Source organism: Lampris incognitus, chromosome 8, assembly GCF_029633865.1.
Source record: "Lampris incognitus isolate fLamInc1 chromosome 8, fLamInc1.hap2, whole genome shotgun sequence".
NCBI classification, from domain to species: Eukaryota; Metazoa; Chordata; class Actinopteri; order Lampriformes; family Lampridae; genus Lampris; species Lampris incognitus.
Genome location: NC_079218.1, coordinates 54,465,578 through 54,485,617, shown reverse-complemented (window position 1 = coordinate 54,485,617; position 20,040 = coordinate 54,465,578). Strand labels below are relative to the sequence as shown.

General features: G+C 46.9%; 2 protein-coding genes across 3 annotated transcripts in view; one reads left to right on the top strand and one right to left on the bottom strand.

Moving 5' to 3' along the window:
* The window catches only part of LOC130117279 (cell surface glycoprotein MUC18-like), a 49,841-nt gene extending 44,391 nt beyond the window's left edge, over positions 1-5,450 (top strand). The window contains exons 14-16 of the mRNA XM_056285488.1: positions 2,939-3,068; positions 4,802-4,947; positions 5,260-5,450. Of these exons, the coding sequence (XP_056141463.1) occupies positions 2,939-3,068; positions 4,802-4,947; positions 5,260-5,420 (437 nt within the window). The 3' untranslated portion in view covers positions 5,421-5,450. The remainder of the gene's footprint in view (positions 1-2,938; positions 3,069-4,801; positions 4,948-5,259) is intronic.
* A 7,437-nt stretch (positions 5,451-12,887) lies between these two features.
* LOC130117118 (alpha-ketoglutarate-dependent dioxygenase alkB homolog 4-like) lies at positions 12,888-19,817 on the bottom strand. 2 transcript variants are annotated; one of them, XM_056285267.1, is made up of 3 exons: positions 19,546-19,817; positions 13,732-13,920; positions 12,888-13,628 (listed from the first exon to the last, which is right to left on the bottom strand). In XM_056285267.1, the coding sequence occupies exons 1-3, from the start codon at positions 19,657-19,659 to the stop codon at positions 13,107-13,109; spliced, it is 825 nt and encodes a 274-aa protein (XP_056141242.1). In that variant the 5' UTR covers positions 19,660-19,817; the 3' UTR covers positions 12,888-13,106. The 2 variants fall into 2 exon arrangements, with proteins under 2 accessions (XP_056141242.1, XP_056141243.1); XM_056285268.1 differs by lacking the exon at positions 19,546-19,817 and adding an exon at positions 19,407-19,428.
* Between the last annotated feature and the right edge of the window lie 223 nt (positions 19,818-20,040).

Here is a 20,040-nt window from a genome sequence, read left to right as displayed (position 1 = left end):
AATTTTGGGGGCTAGATGGGCACTCCTCAGCCTCCTCAGGAAATGCAGGCATTGTTGGGCCTTTTTAACAAGGGCCTGGGTGTTTAATGTCCAGGAAAGTTCCTCGCTGATGTGGACTCCAAGGAATTTAAAACTGGAAACACGCTCCACGTCCACCCCATTGATGTGTATGGGGGAGTGGCTGCCGCTTCTAGACCTCCTGAAGTCCACAATCAGCTCCTTCGTCTTCTGCACATTGAGGACAAGATTGTTGGTAGTACACCATGATGTGAGGTGCTGAATCTCCTCCCTGTAGGCCGTCTCATCATTGTTGGTGATATGGCCAATGACTGTGGTGTCATCTGCAAACTTAACTATAACATTTGAGGGGTGAGTTGGCAGGCAGTCGTGGGTAAAGAGGGAGAAAAGGAGGGGGCTCGGAACACAGCCTTGAGGGGCACCTGTGCTGAGGTGGAGGAGGTGTGGTCGCCTAACCTAACAGACTGAAGTCTATTGGGCAGGAAGTCCAGGGTCCAGTTACAGAGGGAGGGGTTGAGGCCAAGGGAGAGGAGTTTGGTGGTTAGTTTGGCGGGGATGATAGTGTTGAAGGCAGAGCTATAATCTATAAACAGCATCCGGATGTATGTGTTGTTAAGTTCAAGGTGGGTCAGAGCAAAGTGCAGGGCAGTGGCAATGGCATCCTCATTAGACCTTTTGGGACAGTAGGCGAGCTGATGTTGGTCGAATGTGGGGGGGGGGTAATGTTTTCAATGTGAGCCAGAACCAGTCTCTAAAAGCACTTCATGGCAATGGGGGTGAGTGCTATGGGTCGGTAGTCATTCAGACATGTGGATATTGGTTTCTTGGGGACAGGAATGATAGAGGTGGTCTTGTGAAGACCTCAGCCAAGCTGGTCGGCACATTCCCGGAGGACCCGACCCGGTATGCCGTCCGGTCCGGCAGCCTTCTGTGTGTTCACTCTGCGCAGTGATTCTCTGACCTCTGCAATCGATAGAGTGAGCACCTGGTTTTCTGGGTGGCTGGGGATTTTTGTGGCCAGGTCAGTATTATCCTTGTTGAAGCAGGCATAGAAATGATTTAGCTTGTCTGGCAGGGAGGCATCATGGACAGCGGGACCGCTATTGGAGCATTTGTAGTCTGTGATAGACTGAATGCCTTGCCACATTCGCCGGGGATCAGAGTTATTGTGAAAGTGGTCCTCTGTTCGTAGGGATTATTTATGTTTGGCTGTTCTGATGCCCTTTTTGAGGTTGGATCTGGCTGCGCTGTAGGCCTCACAGCTACCTGACTTGAATGCTGCATCCCAGACTTTCAGCAGCTGCCGGACCTCACCGGTCATCCAGGTTTTCTGGTTTGGAAAGGCGCAGATTTATTTTTTTGTTGTGACACTCTCAGTGTAAAAGTTAATGTAGGCTAGTATGGCTTCCTGTACTGTAGTTACTTCCTGACCATTACCCTCTTCCTGTACTGTAGTTACTTCCTGACCATTACCCTCTTCCTGTACTGCAGTTACTTCCTGACCATTACTCTCTTCCTGTACTGCAGTTACTTCCTGACCATTACCCTCTTCCTGCACTGCAGTTACTTCCTGACCATTACCCTCTCCCTGTACTACAGTTACTTCCTGACCATTACCCTCTTCCTGTACTGCAGTTACTTCCTGACCATTACCCTCGTCCTGCACTGCAGTTACTTCCTGACCATTACCCTCTCCCTGTACTGCAGTTACTTCCTGACCATTACCCTCTTCCTGTACTGCAGTTACTTCCTGACCATTACCCTCTTCATGCACTGCAGTTACTTCCTGACCATTACCCTCTTCCTGTACTGTAGTTACTTCCTGACCATTACCCTCTCCCTGTACTGCAGTTACTTCCTGACCATTACCCTCTCCCTGTACTGCAGTTACTTCCTGACCATTACCCTCTTCCTGTACTGCAGTTACTTCCTGACCATTACCCTCTTCCTGTACTGCAGTTACTTCCTGACCATTACCCTCTTCCTGTACTGCAGTTACTTCCTGACCATTACCCTCTTCCTGTACTGTAGTTACTTCCTGACCATTACCCTCTTCCTGTACTGCAGTTACTTCCTGACCATTACCCTCTCCCTGTACTGCAGTTACTTCCTGACCATTACCCTCTTCCTGTACTGCAGTTACTTCCTGACCATTACCCTCTTCCTGTACTGCAGTTACTTCCTGACCATTACCCTCTTCCTGTACTGCAGTTACTTCCTGACCATTACCCTCTTCCTGTACTGCAGTTACTTCCTGACCATTACCCTCTTCCTGTACTGTAGTTACTTCCTGACCATTACCCTCTTCCTGTACTGCAGTTACTTCCTGACCATTACCCTCTTCCTGTACTGCAGTTACTTCCTGACCATTACCCTCTTCCTGTACTGCAGTTACTTCCTGACCATTACCCTCTTCCTGTACTGCAGTTACTTCCTGATCATTTCAATACACAGTAATTGCTCTGGACGTTGAGTTTGTATTGACCTTCTGTTGTCCCACAACACACCTCTGACTGAACAAATCCTTGTACCCTTGTTGGTCATTTTTCTGCAACATGTCTGCAGTTAGTTATTCTATTTAGTTATTCTATTTAGTTATTCTATTTAGTTATTCTATTTGATTAGTTCTATTTGATTAGTTCTATTTGGTTATTCTATTTGATTAGTTCTATTTAGTTATTCTATTTGGTTAGTTCTAGTCGTATAACAGTTCTGTTACATCAGATCATAATAAACGGCAACAAACAGAAACAGAACACAAATGCAAAGTCAGTTGTACGAAAAAAAACACCAACAATAAAAAAATGTCTTGTCCCTAAACATGCACCACCTTATTGAATGTGGTTGTGTAGATAGAGGTCAGTGATGATGTCATTAATGTTCATTAATCTCCCCCCCCCCTCTCTCTGTCTGTGTGTAGCTGAGGGCAGTGGGGTGGTCATTGTGGTGATCATTCTGTGCATCCTGCTGCTGGCGATTCTGGGGAGTGTTTTTTATTTCTTCCACAAGAAAGGCAAAATCCCGTGTGGACGCACAGGGAAGCAGGAGATGTGAGTAACACGCTCTGTGTGTGTGTGTGTGTGTGTTTGTGTGTGTGTGTGTGTGTGTGTGTGTGTGTGTGTGTGTGTCCAGTCCACGTCAGCTGTTGTCTTCGTGGTTGTCTGTTGAAACAGCCGTGTCACCATCTACAGTGGCTTCTTCAAGTTAAAGACATGAACTGTCTGGACGACGTCCATATGAAGTAAAACACGTGTTTTATTTAAATGCTGTTGTACTGGGAAGAAACAGAAACGTGTGTGTCAGCTTCAGCCATGACGTAGAGCAGGCTGACAGTCCTTCAGTCGTTTAGCTTGACTTAAGACCAGTGGCGGCTGGTGCTAAAAAAGTTTGGGGGGGGGGCGCAATGTACCTTGGCGCAGCACACCTGACAGCTGCTTTCATGTCCACACAGTCACAGACTTATTAAGGACAATGTAGCCTATAGATTTTATCGGGTTGGTAGACGGTCGATGATTGACAGTCGAGATGAGGCGTCGTGGTGGGTGTGAACATAATTGACAGGCACGAGAACTGTCCAATCGCATCAGATCAAAAACATTAAAACAACACCGATTCGCTGCCAGTAAAAGTGGGCGTGTCTGGGGCAGCACAGAACTGCGCCCCCTGGAAAATCTGAAGAAACCAATCAGACAGCAGCCTCAGGTCACCTGCTCGCCACAAGTTTGAGGGCTTACATAAGATATGGTTTGGCCGGCGCCCCTCACCCAGGAAGTATATGTATTCAGACAGGAAGTACATGTATTCAGACGGGAAGTATATGTGTTTAGACAGGAAGTACATGTATTCAGACAGAAACCAACCAAATACCATTTGAACCAATATTTAATGCTGACAACACTTTTATTTCATCATTATTTGCATCATACAACTACATTATATTTAACATGTTTAAGCAGACTTTCATCTCTTGATATGTGAAGGGGCGGCGCCCCAGCGCCCTCTACTGGCCAGCCGCCACTGCTTCAGACAGAACACCCACAGTCCAGTGTGGAGTCCAGCTGTAGCGCTATGCAGCAGTGTGGGCACCCCTGGGAAAACAGCTTTGTTGACTTTCTAAGAGAAAATAAGTCACTCGGTCTCTGAACAAACTCAGATGTGACATTTCTGCAAATTGTGACGTCCAATTACTCTTTTTTGAATTTAACAAATTCCCCAAAAAATAAAACAGTAAATATGACACGTGCAAAAGTTGACGCACCTGCCTGTCTTCGTGTGCAGCCACAAAGACAACAGCTGGTCTGCACTGCACAACGTGAGTTGGTCAGCGGTGATGTCTGGGTTGTAGTGAGCGATTCTGATCAATGTTTTACTGTCTCTCTTGGTAAAAGAATCCAAGACCAGGGTCCCATCTAAACCTTGGTAGTCCTCAAGGGGGTTTTAGGGTGCACAGTGACCTTTACATTACAGTACTCACACGTGTCCCTGGAGGTCAAAGAACATGTAAATAATCACCTGTCCATCACTACGTATATGCAAAACATGCAGAAGGTGCAACGTTTTGCCTTTGTGGCTCTTGAAGTCCAACGAAGGGCTAAACTTTTACTGTTATCCATTTATAGCTACAGTTTTCTTCCTCGGCTCCCTGGTCATTTTTAGATAATTAATGGCTGAACAATAACTGTTTTAAATGTGTAAATGTGTCAGCGGTAGTCCTGCATGTGATCTTCAGTCTGGGCCGACATGAGACGTCGGTGTGTCAGCCCCGATTCTCTTCTGTCTGCAGCACCGGTGAGAAAACCTCCACAGACAACATAGTTGTGGAGCTGAAGGCCGGCACACACACGGAGGGGGCTGTTCTTCTAAAAACTGCCCCGCACAAGGAGGGGGCTGTTCTTCTGAAGGGCACCAGTGGAGTCAACAACGGCCCTAGTGAGTAGGTAATGATGCCTCTGCACCGTGGCCAAAAGAGCAGAAACACTTTTCCATTTCACATTTTGAACATTTTTTCCATTTTTGAAAAAATTTTGCAAAGAAAAATGTCAATTTTCGGCCTCTACTATGAACAAAAAACTGTTTTTTCATAGTAGATGCAGTAGTTACATGCAATGTTCTGCATGTTATCTAACGCACCAAGGATCATTTGAAGAATATTGAGCAGCTAATGTGGATTTACATGAAGTTAAATTCATACCGTTCCTGCCTTCTCCCTCCACCCCCCCCCCCACCCCCCATGGAATGAAGTACACGGAGCACCAGAAATGATGCATACGGACAGCCCAGCTGTCAGACGGCCAGATGAAGACCTTAGTGAGTTTGTGAGGGACCAGACAGCCGGCAGAGCCGTCAGCCACGCTGCGGCGAGGGGACCGGCCTCGCTGCACTACTTCACCACGAGGAACTGACCTGCTGCCGCACAACGCCCAACTTTTTACTTTCTGGCCAACTCTACGCAGGAGGACAAAATAACATGTACAAAGACACACACACACACACACACACACACACACACACACACACACACACACACACACACACACACACACTGTGTTATGTACATGTAGGTTGTTTTAGTCTGTTTTAAGTGTTCCTTTCCATCATATTTCGGTTTTTTGTACCCTTTCACCCAGATCCCTTAGTGGTTTGCTGTTTTGTGCATGTGCATGATGATGTATTTTCTTCATTATGAACTTTACATAACTGTATATTTTGAATACATATATATATTTTGTTATTTAAGATATTTTGGCGCTGATTTTGAAGTGATGTGTGCTTGCAGTATCTGTATTTGGAGCCAGTTTTTTCTTCGGCTGTACGCATCCAGAAGACAGAACAGTTTTCACAGGGTGGCGTTTCTGAGAGTTCAGTTTTAGGGAGAACATTTGTTCTGTTTCTACGTTTATAAGCACATCAGAATAAAACTGTTGCCCGCATTAGAAGTCAGAGCCGCCTTGAGAGTGAACAAAACCAAACCCCTGGTCCTGCCGGAGCTTCTCATCCCCGTGGAGCTCCTTCAGCCCGTCATCACCAGTGGACCAACACACGGACCAACCAACACACTTAGAGACCAACACACGACACGCAGAGAACCTGCCTCACTGTGACGTCACTGTCGTGTTTTGTAGACTAAAATATGTTTAGGTATGTGCTCATGTTCACGTTTTAGAAGACAGCACTGGTTTTCTCTACTGGCCTCGGGGACGCATGAGGAGCCATCTTCCCCTCAGCGTACGTTTGACTGGCAAAACTCTGCTGAGCAGTGAGTGGTCCAGGGGAACATCACCCTGGAGCAGGAAACTGGTCTGTGATTCTTCCTCCATCTCCCGTTCATCATGTGCTGGGTGTACAAAAGTAACTCCAACGGTAAAGATAAAGGAACACTACACATGTATGTACAGCAGACTCCTCCTCGTGCCAAAGGGAAACTTATTTCTGATGAAATGTTTTCATAGGCCTTGGTGTCTTCACCAGCAAAATTAAACTTCCTTCAATTTAGAAAAAACCTCTAAGGACATGGACAGGTGTAACACTTAAGGGAATTGTTTGACATTTCTGTTTTTGTTATTTTCTATTTATATTTTGAAAATTTTAATTTTGAAAAGTTTCAATGGAAGTGATGAAGAAGGACGGGATTAGGAACGAGTATATTAGAGGGACAGCTCAGGTTGGACGGCTTGGAGACAAAGCAAGAGAGGCAAGATTGAGATGGTTTGGACATGTGTGGAGGAGAGATGCTGGGTATACTGGGAGAAGGATGCTGAATATGGAGCTGCCGGGGAAGAGGAGACGAGGAAGGCCAAAGAGGAGGTTTATGGACATGGTTTATGCATGTGGCTGGTATGACAGAGGAAGATGCAGAGGACAGGAAGAGATGGAAATGGGTGATCCGCTGTGGCGCCCCCTAACAGGAGCGGCTGAAAGAAAAAAATTTACATTTTGAAAAAAAAACCAAACAAACCCTACAGTAGTACAAGACAACTGAAAAACATCTTGCCAGCACTCGTATCTTTCTGCACTGTCACCTAATGCTAAGTTATGAGCTACCAACAATCCGTTGATTTAGTTAAAACAAACATTAGTTTGATCAAAGAATATGATCACTAACCTGAAGGGGTTCCTGATCCATGCAACACTGCTTATAAACCCATGCAATACTGCTCATAAACCCATGCAACACTGCTTATAAACCCATGCAACACTGCTTATAAACCCATGCAACACTGCTCATAAACCCATGCAACACTTCTCATAAACCCATGCAACACTTCTCATAAACCCATGCAACACTTCTCATAAACCCATGCAACACTTCTCATAAACCCATGCAACACTTCTCATAAACCCATGCAACACTGCTTATAAACCCATGCAACACTGCTCATAAACCCATGCAACACTGCTTATAAACCCATGCAACACTTCTCATAAACCCATGCAACACTTCTCATAAACCCATGCAACACTGCTCATAAACCCATGCAACACTGTCCATAAATCCATGCAACACTGCTTACGAATACATGCACCATTGCTTAGAAATACATGCACTGCTGTAGAATGTCAACATTCACAATTATTTGCTGCAAGCTACACAAATATGTCTATTTTCCAGATCATTTTAGCAGAAAGGTCTGTCAGCCTGTGTAAAACCAACAGTATTGAACTGTAATATTCAAGTATTCAGCCTATTTTTCAGACTCATTCTTGTAGTACTTCTACATGAACAGCACCATGAAGAAGTGCCAGTGTTTGCCTTGGACCGTCTTTAAAAAGTCCAACTCTGCAGCACCAGTTTAAACTTGTGTTGTTAGAAATCATCAAACATTGAATTTGATTTGTCTTTACTTCTCTGTGTTTCTTTTTTTACAAGGGATGGGTTGGGGGGGGCTTTAAGGCCATGTTTGTTTGTTTTTTTATTCTATCATTTAGATATTTACTTTGTAGATTGTGAAAACACGTATTTTGTTTGAGGTTGCTCAACATTACCCCAGTTACTTGCAACTTTTTTGGAGGAGCAAAAGGTTTTAAAGGCGTGTTGTTGACTGTGTGCACAGGTTGAAATTGGGGAACAGATCTGTGTACGTCTCCCTGTACAAGTGCAGCACCGAGTCAGACAACATGCGTGAGAAGTTTGGTTAGCAATAGCTCAGCTGTTCTCTGGCTTTCAGAAGTCACGTGACGGAATGAAGCGTCTCTAGTTCGGACCCGTGTTCTGGAGTAGCACTGATGTAACGGGACGCTGTGTAGGAAGGGAATAGAAGTGAGTTTGACTCTTCTTTTTTCATCTGAGGATGAAACGACCAAGCAGAGAAACATCGGCGAGGTTGATTTAATCTCCGGTAAAACAGCTTAATCCATAAATCAGCACCCGGAAGTAGCTTCATTGTTTTCACTTTTTCACTGTTTGATTCTTCTGTTAGCGCAGCGTTTCGTGTCGGCGGGAAGAAACGTTTCACTCTGCGCATGCTCGATGTTGTGAACAATTTTACTGTCACGTGGCATAAATGAAGTCCCGTATATCTAAACCTTTGATGTTTGCATTTTTCTTTTTCTTTTTCGTTTTTGGATAAAATGGCAAATAAAAACGTTCGATTACAACTGACTTTGCCTTGCTGATATTTTCCCCGACATATTGCACCAGTAAAAACTACTAATAAGACACGTTAGCCCCCTAGCTAGCTAACGGGTCTGACCCTTTAGCCGAGCGGTTAGTGACGTCGCCTTGTGGTGCAGTACACGCCGTCTCGAATCCCGCACCGGGCAAGAAAATAACCGGTTACACCAGTATAAAAGAATAATTGAAATGTGTTATTCAGGCTTGTGTTTTTTTGTGCCCTATGTCGTGATTAACTTATACAAGCAGGGGCCGAAATTAACACTCGCCACCCGCCAAATGCGAGTAGGTTTTCTGATTGGCGAGTAAATCTCAGAAGCCTACCCGCCACGTGGCGAGTAACAAAAAAAGTGAAATCAAACCACTTAATCCCCCCATCTCTCTCGCTCTCTCTCTCTCTCCCTTCCTCTCTCTCCTTAGCAACAGCAATAACAGAAATTAACCAACCAACATGCATTAGAATAATAACATAGCAACAGCAATAACAGAAATTAACCAATCAAAGTGCATTAGAATGTTGCTAGGCGCTACTGGCGGGTAGCGTTACACACACACACTCGAGAGGAACAACGACAGCAGCACCGTCACACTCGGTGCTAGCCTACCCTATTCTTTTAACTAACGTTAGCCAGCAACACCAGTTGCTGAGTTCTGGGTCTATCACGGTGTCTCCTCCCAGTTGGCTGTGCCCGGAAAACCTCCAAAGGAAGGCGCCCAGGGGGCATCCTGATCAGATGCTTGAACCACCCCAACTGGCTCTTTTCATTGCGAAGGAGCAGCAGCTTTACTCCGAGCTCCCTCCTGATGTCTGAGCTCTTCACGCTATCTCTAAAGCTGAGCCCAGACACCTTACGGAGGAAACTCATTTCATGTATCCGCGAGCTCACCCTTTCGGTCACTACCCAAAGCTCATGACCATAGGTGGATGGGATACAACCATTAGCTCCATAGGTGGGGGGAATGATCCATTTTCAACCCCAGTTAATTTGAAATCAATTATGCTTAGTTTATGTAAAAAAAATAAAATAAAATGCCTGAAGTATAGCAAGTGTATTTTCCAAGCACCAAGCATGACATACCTGGGCCACACCATCACAGCCCAGGGTTTGCGTCCAGTAGAGGACAGGGTCAAGGCCATCAAGGAAGCTCCAAGCCCCAAAAAGGTGCCTGAGCTCAGGTCATTCCTGGGCATGGTGAACTATTAAGGTAAGTTCCTCCCAGACCTCTCAACATGGCTGGCACCCCTGTACTCACTTCTCCACAAGTGCTCTCTTTGGGAGTGGGGCCTGCACAGGAGACAGCTTTCGCCAATGTGAAAACACTACTGCATTCAGCGAGGCTGCTGGTTCATTTCGACCCAGACAAAGAGATCATCCTGTCCTGTGATGCCTCGCCATATGGCGTCGGGGCAGTTCTTTCACATTTGATGAAGGACGGGTCAGAAAAACCCATTGGATTCACATCACGGTCTTGACACAAGCTGAGAAGGGCTACTCCCAGCTAGACAAGGAGGGTCTAGCTGTTGTGTTCGCTGTTAAACGTTTTCATCAGTACCTCTACGGTCGGGCATTTACCATACGTATGTACTGACCACAAACCGCTGATGAGCCTTTTTAGTGAGCTCAAGTGTATTCCTTCCATGGCATCAGCGAGAGTACAGTGCTGGGCCCTCACGTTGTCAGCCTACCAGTACACTATAGTCTACAGAGCAGGGGAAGACAACGCAAACACGGATACACTGAGTCAGCTCCCTTTGCCTGACATACCCACCCAGACCGTGATGCCTCCAGAGACAGTTTTCTTGCTGGAGAGACTGTCAACTTCTCCTGTGAATGCCAAACAAATCAAACAGTGGACAGAGAGGGACCCGGTCCTGTCTCAGGTGAAAAGATTCCTCATGCAGGGTTGGCCCCCTGTGGTAGAGGATGAGAGACTGAGGCCTTATGCTAAACGAAAAGATGAACTGAGCGTCCAAGATGGCTGTTTTCTCTGGGCCTCCAGAGTGGTGGTTCCACCTCAGGGGAGGCCCACCCAGGGGCCTCCCGTATGATAAGCTTAGCCAGGGCATATGCATGGTGGCCTAACATGGACCAGGATCTAGAAAACAAGGTGAACTGCTGTTCCCAGTGTCAGATAAACCAAAAAATGGCACCGCCCGCCCCACTCCATCCATGGGAGCGGCCTGACAGCCCATGGTCCAGACTACATGTGGACTTTGCAGGGCCTTTTATGGGGCAGATGTTTCTAGTCATTGTAAACGCACATTCTAAGTGGCTAGAGGTATACCTGATGAGCAACATCACAGCCCCGGTGATGACTGACAAGCTGCGTCAAGTGTTTGCAACTTGTGGACTTCCTGACACACTGGTGAGTGACAATGGTGCAACATTTACCAGTGAGTTGTTCAGGGAGTTCATGGAAAGGAATGGCATCCGCCATGTCCGCACAGCTCCGTTCCATCCTGCCTCAAATGGTATGGCCGAGAAAGCCGTGCAGACGTTTAAGGAAGGGCTTAAATGTATGACAGGAAGGGAGCCCATTGCAACAAAGCTCTCACGTTGGCTGTTTCAGTGCCGCATAACGCCACAAACGACGACAGGGCTCACACCTGTGGAAATGCTGATGGGCAGGAAGCCAAAGTCGCACCTGGACTTGATGCATCCAGATATTAAAGCAAGGGTGGAGAGGAAACAGGAGAAACAAAAGGAGAGGCACGATGAGCGTGCCAGAGAAAGACATTTTGAGGAAAAGGACTGTGTGTATGTGAGAAACTTTGGCAGTGGTCAACACTGGCTGCCAGGGGTCATTCTAAAGCAGAGTGGTCCTATCTCTTTCGTGGTGAAACTAACAGATGGCAGAGTGTTCTGCAGGCACCAGGACCACATCCGCTGGCGCCACGACACTCCTCTGTGTCCAGACACTTCAGCAGGGGGGTACACAGGGGAGACAGAACAAGGCCCAGCACAGGAGCATTATCCAGGGGCTGTGGTGACTACGGGAGTGAGGAATGAACTCAAAAGCTCACACATGCAACCCACTCCTGTGTTGAAGAACTCAGGCCCAGTGGGAGACACCACACCAGTGTCTGCTGAGGCACCCCCATGCCCACTGGGAGAGACCCCACCAATGTCTGCTGAGACACCGGGGGTAGTACTACGCCGCTCTCAGCCTAGTCACAAACCGCCTGACAGACTAACCCTTTAAGACAGAGACTGAAGTCAGAGTGTTCATGTGTTGCATAAGTGACTTACCTACTTCAGATGTTTACAGTGTCATGTGTCGGGTTATTGTTTATGTTCACGGGCCTATGCTACAAGTTTGAAGGTGTACAAGACTTCTGTTATTAAATGATTTTCTGTCCACAGGGGAAATTTAGCTTAAGGGGGGAGAAGTGTTGTAAGTGTTATAATGCGTTAAACAGGACTAGTTTTATTATTATTCTTTAATGGGGTCCCTGGACCCTTTAGGATGTCACACAGCAAGTAAATTTGTTCTGTCCGTCAGTCTTTTGTGTATGTGCCATGTTAGTGCTCGCGGATGGCTAGTGCACTGCAATTCTGCTATGTATCGGTCCCATTCACTTAAGTGAAGCTTTCTTACTATAAAGTATACGTGTCCTTCAAGTTACTACAAAGACCACTTTAGTGTGGCGCAAGCAATGGCTAGATTATAATTTTAAGTGGATACCGTTTGAAATAAATTATTAGGTTTTGGTGCAGCATATTTCTTGAAAAAAATCCCCAAAGAATGGAAGGTTTCATAGATATGAAGGCATCACAGCATATATAAGAGCTTCAATAAAAAGAAGAGCCTTACATTTATCAAGCCTTGACTAGTCATAATTGATATGTCTTGACTAGTCATAATTGATATGTCTGCTTTATGATCATGGCACAGGGTCATGATCATGGTTTGAATGCAGCATCAATTTGCACTTTGTCCATTACCTTTACTTAGGGAAATAGAAGTTTTGGGAGTAAGTTGTGATTGAGGCTTTACAAATAAAGCTGAGCTAGATTGGGCAGCACACTAGGTATGAAGTTCAGACTGAAATGGCCATTAGTGGCAGTTATTCATCTTTTGGCAGGTACAGGGACCATCGGTTTGAGACTGGAAAGAGCTGATATTCTTTTTTGAAGGGTTGTAACAAAGTCCTAACCCTATCAATGCCAAAATGTTCTGTAGATTGAGGTATTTTACACTAATTTAGAAATGTACCCACCAGTATCACCTGGAATCAAATGAAGGTCTACAAACACAGACTGAACTTTATTAGCCACCAAAGTAATACAATAACAAGGTGTGTGTGAAATCAAATGAAGCCCTTTAAATATAGACTGAACTTTATCGGCCACTAAAGTCATACAATACTAGTACGTGTGTCCATCTGAATAGTAAGCAGACATTATTCATGTTCAGCTGACTTTTACTATGCATGAATGTGCATTGTATTCTTATTTCATTTACTTATTTTAGCCTAGACTTGGGTACCCTGGAAGCTTAGAGCAATATCTAACAGCTGAGCTCCTAGCTGTGCCTGCTGTCCTCTGGGTAAGAACTCTGCAGACAGCTCTCTGAAGGTAATGCAAACTCTGCGTGCTTCAACATCCTTCCTATGGATGGCGTGTTTCCATTTGTGCCTTGCCTCACTATGAAGTGCCAGCAGTGATCTGCGGGGGACACGCACAGCTACTCGAACCTCCTCCTCCAGTCCCAGGTCTGATAGGCCCTTTTCGAGGGACATCGTCAATGTGGTGTCTGATAACATGTTAATAGTGACTAGACGTTCCCCCCACAGCCAGGAGTCATCCAGATGTGGGTCAATGGCAGAGCCTCGCTGGGGATTGTAGTCCAGGTTGCACTGTTCCACTGGTTGGAAGTTGGCAAGAAGTGGCTCTTGGAGCATTCGGTGAACCAGTTCTCGGCTTGCTTCAGGCAATCCACAGAATTTGCCCAAACGCAATTTTCGCCGCTTGAAATTCACTTTTGGGCCAAAGTCCTGCAACATATATGAGTAGAGGTTTTTTTTTTCTTTTTCATTTCATCATAGTAAAAAGTGAGTTGATGAAATTATCACATACGTAGTAATGGGTTACACCAACCTGCTTCTTCCGTCCAGACTGGGACTGGTTCCAAATATCTTGGTCCATCTTGCGAATCTGTTCACTCTCCTCCTCTTCTGATATGAAGTTTTCCCAAATAACCACTCCAGGGAAGGGAAAGGATGTAGGCTCACCGCCATTGCGTGCAGCCAACTTCAACACAGGATCATACCAGAAATGGTGGAAAACCTAGGCAAACAAAATTCATGTGTTCAAGGCAACAGATTCAGCAGATTACTTTCTGGTGGATGACAGCAACTTGCACCAGAGGTTCTCAATCACCTGCCTTTTGCTGTTCAATTCTTGACTCCTTAACTAGCCTATTTATTAGAATGAATATCTATTCAGAGGTCATTTAAAGATAAGCAGACATGAACTGTGAAAAAATGGTATTCACAAACACTGTGAGCAATGCAGTTAGAGAAGCGTTTGATGACTGACTGATTGAATGAATTTGCCAAATTATTTCTACAACGCCTTCAAAACGGCATTTGCATATATATACACACACACACACACACACACACACACACACACACACACACACACACACACACACACACACACACACACACACACACACTTCCGAGCCGTCTCGGTCACTGCTCCACCCCCTCTGCCGATCCGGGGAGGGCTGCAGACTACCACGTCTCCTCCGATACATGTGGAGTCGCCAGCTGCTTCTTTTCACCTGACAGTGAGGAGTTTCACCAGGGGGACTCCTCAAGACAGGAGTAAAATGGGTGTGGGGATCTCAACAGCATGTAGCATTCCAGAGGTCCAAGGACCTACTGTCAGCATCGACACTGCTGGCACATTATGATCTGTGGGTCATAACGTGCCAGTTGCCCCTGATCATAACATGTGACGGCTCCCCGTACGGAGTTAGATCAGTTTTGTCACATAGGATGAAGGACAACTCTGAGAGGCCCATCTGTTTTGCGTCCCGCTCTTTGTTGCCAGCAGAAAAGAACTACTCTCAGCTGGAGAGAGAAGCGCTAGCTGTAATTTTTGCACAGAAGTTCCACCAATATGTGTATGGCCGTAACTGCAACATCCAAACTGACCACAAGCCCCTACTGGGTCTACTAGGTGAGCTAAAAAATTCAGCCAGCTGCATCACCGCGCCTTCAATGCAGGGCACTACTACTGGCTCAATATCAGTACGTCTTCAGATACAGGCCAGGACCCTCCATTGCAAATGCTGATGGCCTCAGCAGGCTTCCCCTCCCAGAAATACCAAAGGACACACACAGGCCAACCGAGCTGACATGCTTATTGAAACAGCTTCAGACTGCTCCTATTACCAGTCATCAGCTGAAGCAGTGGGTTTGTAGGGATCCTTTGCTTGCTAAAGTGTGTCGCTTCGTCAAAGAGGGATGGCCTGCCACCTGCCCAGCTGAGGTTTTATGTCTGTTCTTCAGAAGACAGAATCAGCTCTGTGTAGAAGATGGTATTCTACTCTGGGGGCGCCGTGTTGTGGTGCCACCACAAGCTCGTGAAACCCTGCTGGAGGAGCTTCATGAACCACACCCAGGAGTCTCGAGAATGAAGGCAACAGCCAGAGCTCATCTGTGGTGGCCTGGATTGGATAACGAAATAGAATTTAAAGTGTAAGCCTGTACCACATGTCAACAGGTACGCAGCACCCCTCCCCAAGTATCAGTCTCACCTTGGGAATGGCCTGGCAAACCATGGACATGCATTCACATAGACTATACAGGTCCATTTCTGGGGGAAATGTTCCTAATAGCAGTACACAGGCATTTGACACGGTTTGAAGTTTACCCTGTCCGAATAGCCACGTCAACAGCAACAACTGAGCACCTAAGGGAGATGTTCAGCACTCATGGCCTTCCCCATACAGTCATGTCAGACAATGCTGCAATTTTCATGAGTGCTGAGTTTAAGGGATTTTTGACATCCAATGGCATAAGACGCATAACATCTGCCCCCTACAAGCCTTCCACAAATGGGTTAGTTGAAAGAGCTGTCCAAACAGTTACGAGGGCCCTGAAGAAAACCGTGGGATCATAAGGATCGCTAGAGACGTGCATATCAAGGTTCTTGGTGGCATACAGATCAACACCACATGCAACAACAGGCAGGTCACCAGCGGAGATGTTATTCGGCCGTCCTGTCAGAACTAGGTTTGACCTGCTAAGACCGGATGCCCATGCTAAAGAATTCCAGAACCAAGAGCACATGATCTGTAGAAAAAACAGCACCAGGCCAACCAGAACACTGGCATCAGGTGCAGAAGTGTGGGTAGGGATTTCACAAGCCTTAAGAAATGGCTACCCGGGGTGGTGATCACCAGCACAGGTCCTCTCTCCTATAGAGTGGAGGTGGAAAGCCAGGTGCTTAGACGTCATGTGGACCACCTTTTATTAAGAAGAGAGTCAGACAGACACCACCTGCTCAAGGAAGACCAGCGGCAAATCCCCAAGGCTGACTGGGACATTGATGGCTATCGAGCTGAGCAGTCAATTCAGCCACCGTATACAGAGCCTGGGGACCAGGTGCAATGACCACAAGCTGTCGGGGGAGGGGATGGTGGAAGTGAAGCTGAGCAGCCGCCTCAGCCGCCAGATACTGACCCTGATGTTAGGGAGCAGGAAATAGGGTACGAGGGCCCTCGCCATTCATGCAGGTCAAGGAACCCCCCTGAAAAACTTGATTTGTAGTTAGAGTGGCCAGAACTCGTTCGGGCACAATAATCCCTGTTCTGAGTCCACCAGAGCTGGGGCAGTCTACCCTCACTCTGACTTAGCTGCTTTCAGTGAATATGATGTTATTTCATTAGACCCATATTTACTCATCTGTGAGTGTTCGTGGGAGTTTATTTCAAAGTAATGGTTATGCTCAGTGAGGGGTGGAGGAATGTTATATCTTGTAGTTAGTCCGCCGCCCACTAGGGGGGGGCAGTAGAAAGGAGAAGTAAGAAAATGACGTAAAAAAAGCAGTGAGGAAAATAAAGAGAGCTGATGTAGACGGTTACTGAGCAGTCGTGTCGTTTTTGCTGTCTGATATGTGGATAAATTCCCCCCTGCGACTTGCAGTTATATAGAGGTGACCCTCACATTTCCCAGGGAGAACTCCAACATGGCGGCGCTCAACTGGGGACTTGTCAGTATCCCCACACCCACCCGGCGCCTGTCACCTTGGCCAGCTCTGGAGAAGTAATGAGTCCAGCCCATCTGCAGGAATTGGGTACCAGAGCCCATGCTATGGGTGGAGGTGAGCCCAACTCTGTATATCTAGTTGGTACCGCTCCACCTCCCGCACCAGCTCAAGCTCCTTCCCTGCCAGAGAGGTGACATTTCATGTCCCAAGGACCAGTCTGCACTGCCGGAAGTCGGCACGCCCCGATCCCTGCCTTTGCCTGCTGCCCGGCCTGCATTGCACCCTACCCCAATGCTCATCCCCGCAGGTGGTGGTGTTGCTTTTTCGGGCTGGGCCCGACCGGGTCCCATGGGCCAAGGCCCGGCCACCAGATGCTCGTCGGTGAGGTCCATTCCCAGGTCTGGCTCCAGGAGGCATTACTATTTAATTATTGATTATTTTACATTATTTTATTTGTACTTGTTTTATTTTTTCACATACATGCAGCTCCTCTTGCTTTCATAGTTCCTTCCCAAAATACTGTCTAACTTTCAAACAGTTTTTAAATTGTTTTTTGTCATTGTTTGTCTATCGTTCTCTTGTTGTCTTGTAAAGCAATTTGTCACTTTGTTTTGGAAAGTGCTTTAAAAATAAAGTTTTGTTATTTTTGTTATTATATTGGGAGAAGGATGCTGAACATGGAGCTGCCAGGGAAGAGGAGAAGAGGAAGGCCAAAGAGGAGGTTTATGGATGTGGTGAGGGAGGACACGCAGGTGGCTGGTGTGACAGAGGAAGATGCAGAGGACAGGAAGAGATGGAAACGGATGATCCGCTGTGGCGCCCCCTAACGGGAGCAGCCGTAACAAAGCAGTGATTCTCCATGTAGGGGTTATTGCCTAGCATGTTGTAGGAAGGCGTGTCCTCCGAACTAACGCTCAGATCTTTATTAGTTATTGGGAACTGGTCCCATTACCATGTCCTGGAAGCCTACGTAGGTCCACATTTATGACATTTTATATGAAACTTGCATTGAAATTAAGACCACATCTCCCCTACTGCAATATGCCTGGGGAGGAAAACCTCCACCCGCATATATTTGTCTCTTTCAATGTGAAACTGAAGAAATGACAAGTTGTTTAATCATTTTGATATCAAAATGATTAAACTGTGACGAGACAGAAGACACTGACGAGACAAAAGATACTGTGACGGGATAGAAGACACTGTGACGAGACAGAAGACTGACGAGACAGAAGACACTGTGACGGGACAGAAGACACTGACGAGACAGAAGACTGACGAGACAGAAGACACTGTGACGGGAGAGAAGACACTGTGATGGGACAGAAGACACTGTGGCGGGACAGAAGACACTGACGAGACAGAAGACACTGTGGCGGGACAGAAGACACCAACGAGACAGAAGACTGATGAGACAGAAGACACTGTGACGGGACAGAAGACACTGACGAGACAGAAGACTGACTAGACAGAAGACACTGTGACGGGACAGAAGACACTGACGAGACAGAAGACTGACGAGACAGAAGACACTGTGACGGGACAGAAGACACTGTGGCGGGACAGAAGACACTGACGAGACAGAAGACACTGTGACGGGACAGAAGACACTGACGAGACAGAAGACACGGTGACGGGACAGAAGACACCGACGAGACAGATGACTGACGAGACAGAAGACACTGTGACGGGACAGAAGACACTGACGAGACAGAAGACTGACTAGACAGAAGACACTGTGACGGGACAGAAGACACTGACGAGACAGAAGACTGACGAGACAGAAGACACTGTGACGAGGCAGAAGACACTGTGACGGGACAGAAGACACTGACGAGACAGAAGACACTGTGGCTGGACAGAAGACACTGACGAGACAGGAGACACTGTGACGGGACAGAAGACACTGAAGAGACAGAAGACACTGTGATGGGAGAGAAGACACTGACGAGACAGAAGACTGACTAGACAGAAGACACTGTGACGGGACAGAAGACACTGACGAGACAGAAGACTGACGAGACAGAAGACACTGTGACAGGAGAGAAGACACTGTGATGGGACAGAAGACACTGTGGCGGGACAGAAGACACTGACGAGACAGAAGACACTGATGGGACAGAAGACACCGACGAGACAGAAGACTGACGAGACAGAAGACACTGTGACGGGACAGAAGACACTGTGACGGGACAGAAGACACTGACGAGACAGAAGACTGACGAGACAGAAGACACTGTGACGGGAGAGAAGACACTGTGATGGGACAGAAGACACTGTGGCGAGACAGAAGACACTGACGCGACAGAAGACACTGATGGGACAGAAGACACCGACGAGACAGAAGACTGACGAGACAGAAGACACTGTGAGGGGACAGAAGACTGACGAGACATTAGACACTGTGACGGGACAGAAGACACTGTGACGGGACAGAAGACACTGTGATGAGTTTGAAGACGTGACGTTATTGTGGCCAACAAACATATTGTCCATTTGCACAAGACCGTTAACAAATCTTGCACCAATTACTGAAGCTCGGGTTGTACCGTGTTTTTAATCGCGAGTTCGTGACCGGGGGTGGGGAAGGTGCTGTAACAACACCGGTAGGACGTCCACACTAGTGACAGCATGGCCGTCATGAAGTTGTAGGGAAGATCTGGATTGTGTCTTTAAGGATCCGGTTACCTCGTGTCCGCTCTCCGCCGCGTGTTTGTTTTCCTTGGAGTCTTCACATGAGAGACAGGTGCGGACGCCTTTGCAGCCACATGTTGTGCTACATGCAAAAGTGTCCGTCATCATCAAATGAACACGATGTCCAGAGAGGCGTCTGCAACCTGCAGCAGCTCTGATTAAAGCTTCCCGTCCTTCCTCGTCTCCGTGCCAGTCGTCATAGCGATCGTTCACGGAGGCTGATTTTCTCCCACCAGCGAAGAGCGTGCGTCTGAAGTCTCAGCAAGACCAAGGACGGACCCGGGTTTTGTTTTTTTGCATCCTGGTTCATGTAAGCGCAGCCGGAAAGGCTCGACCAGGAAAACGCGCGTGTCTCCGTCAACAGAGCACGCGCTGAGAAATGTATCGCTTCACTTTACTTTTTGCTTCGATTGGCCATATTTACTCTACACACTGATGGGACGTCCACAGCAAAACCGGCGACAATTCCCTTCACGTGAACCTGACCCG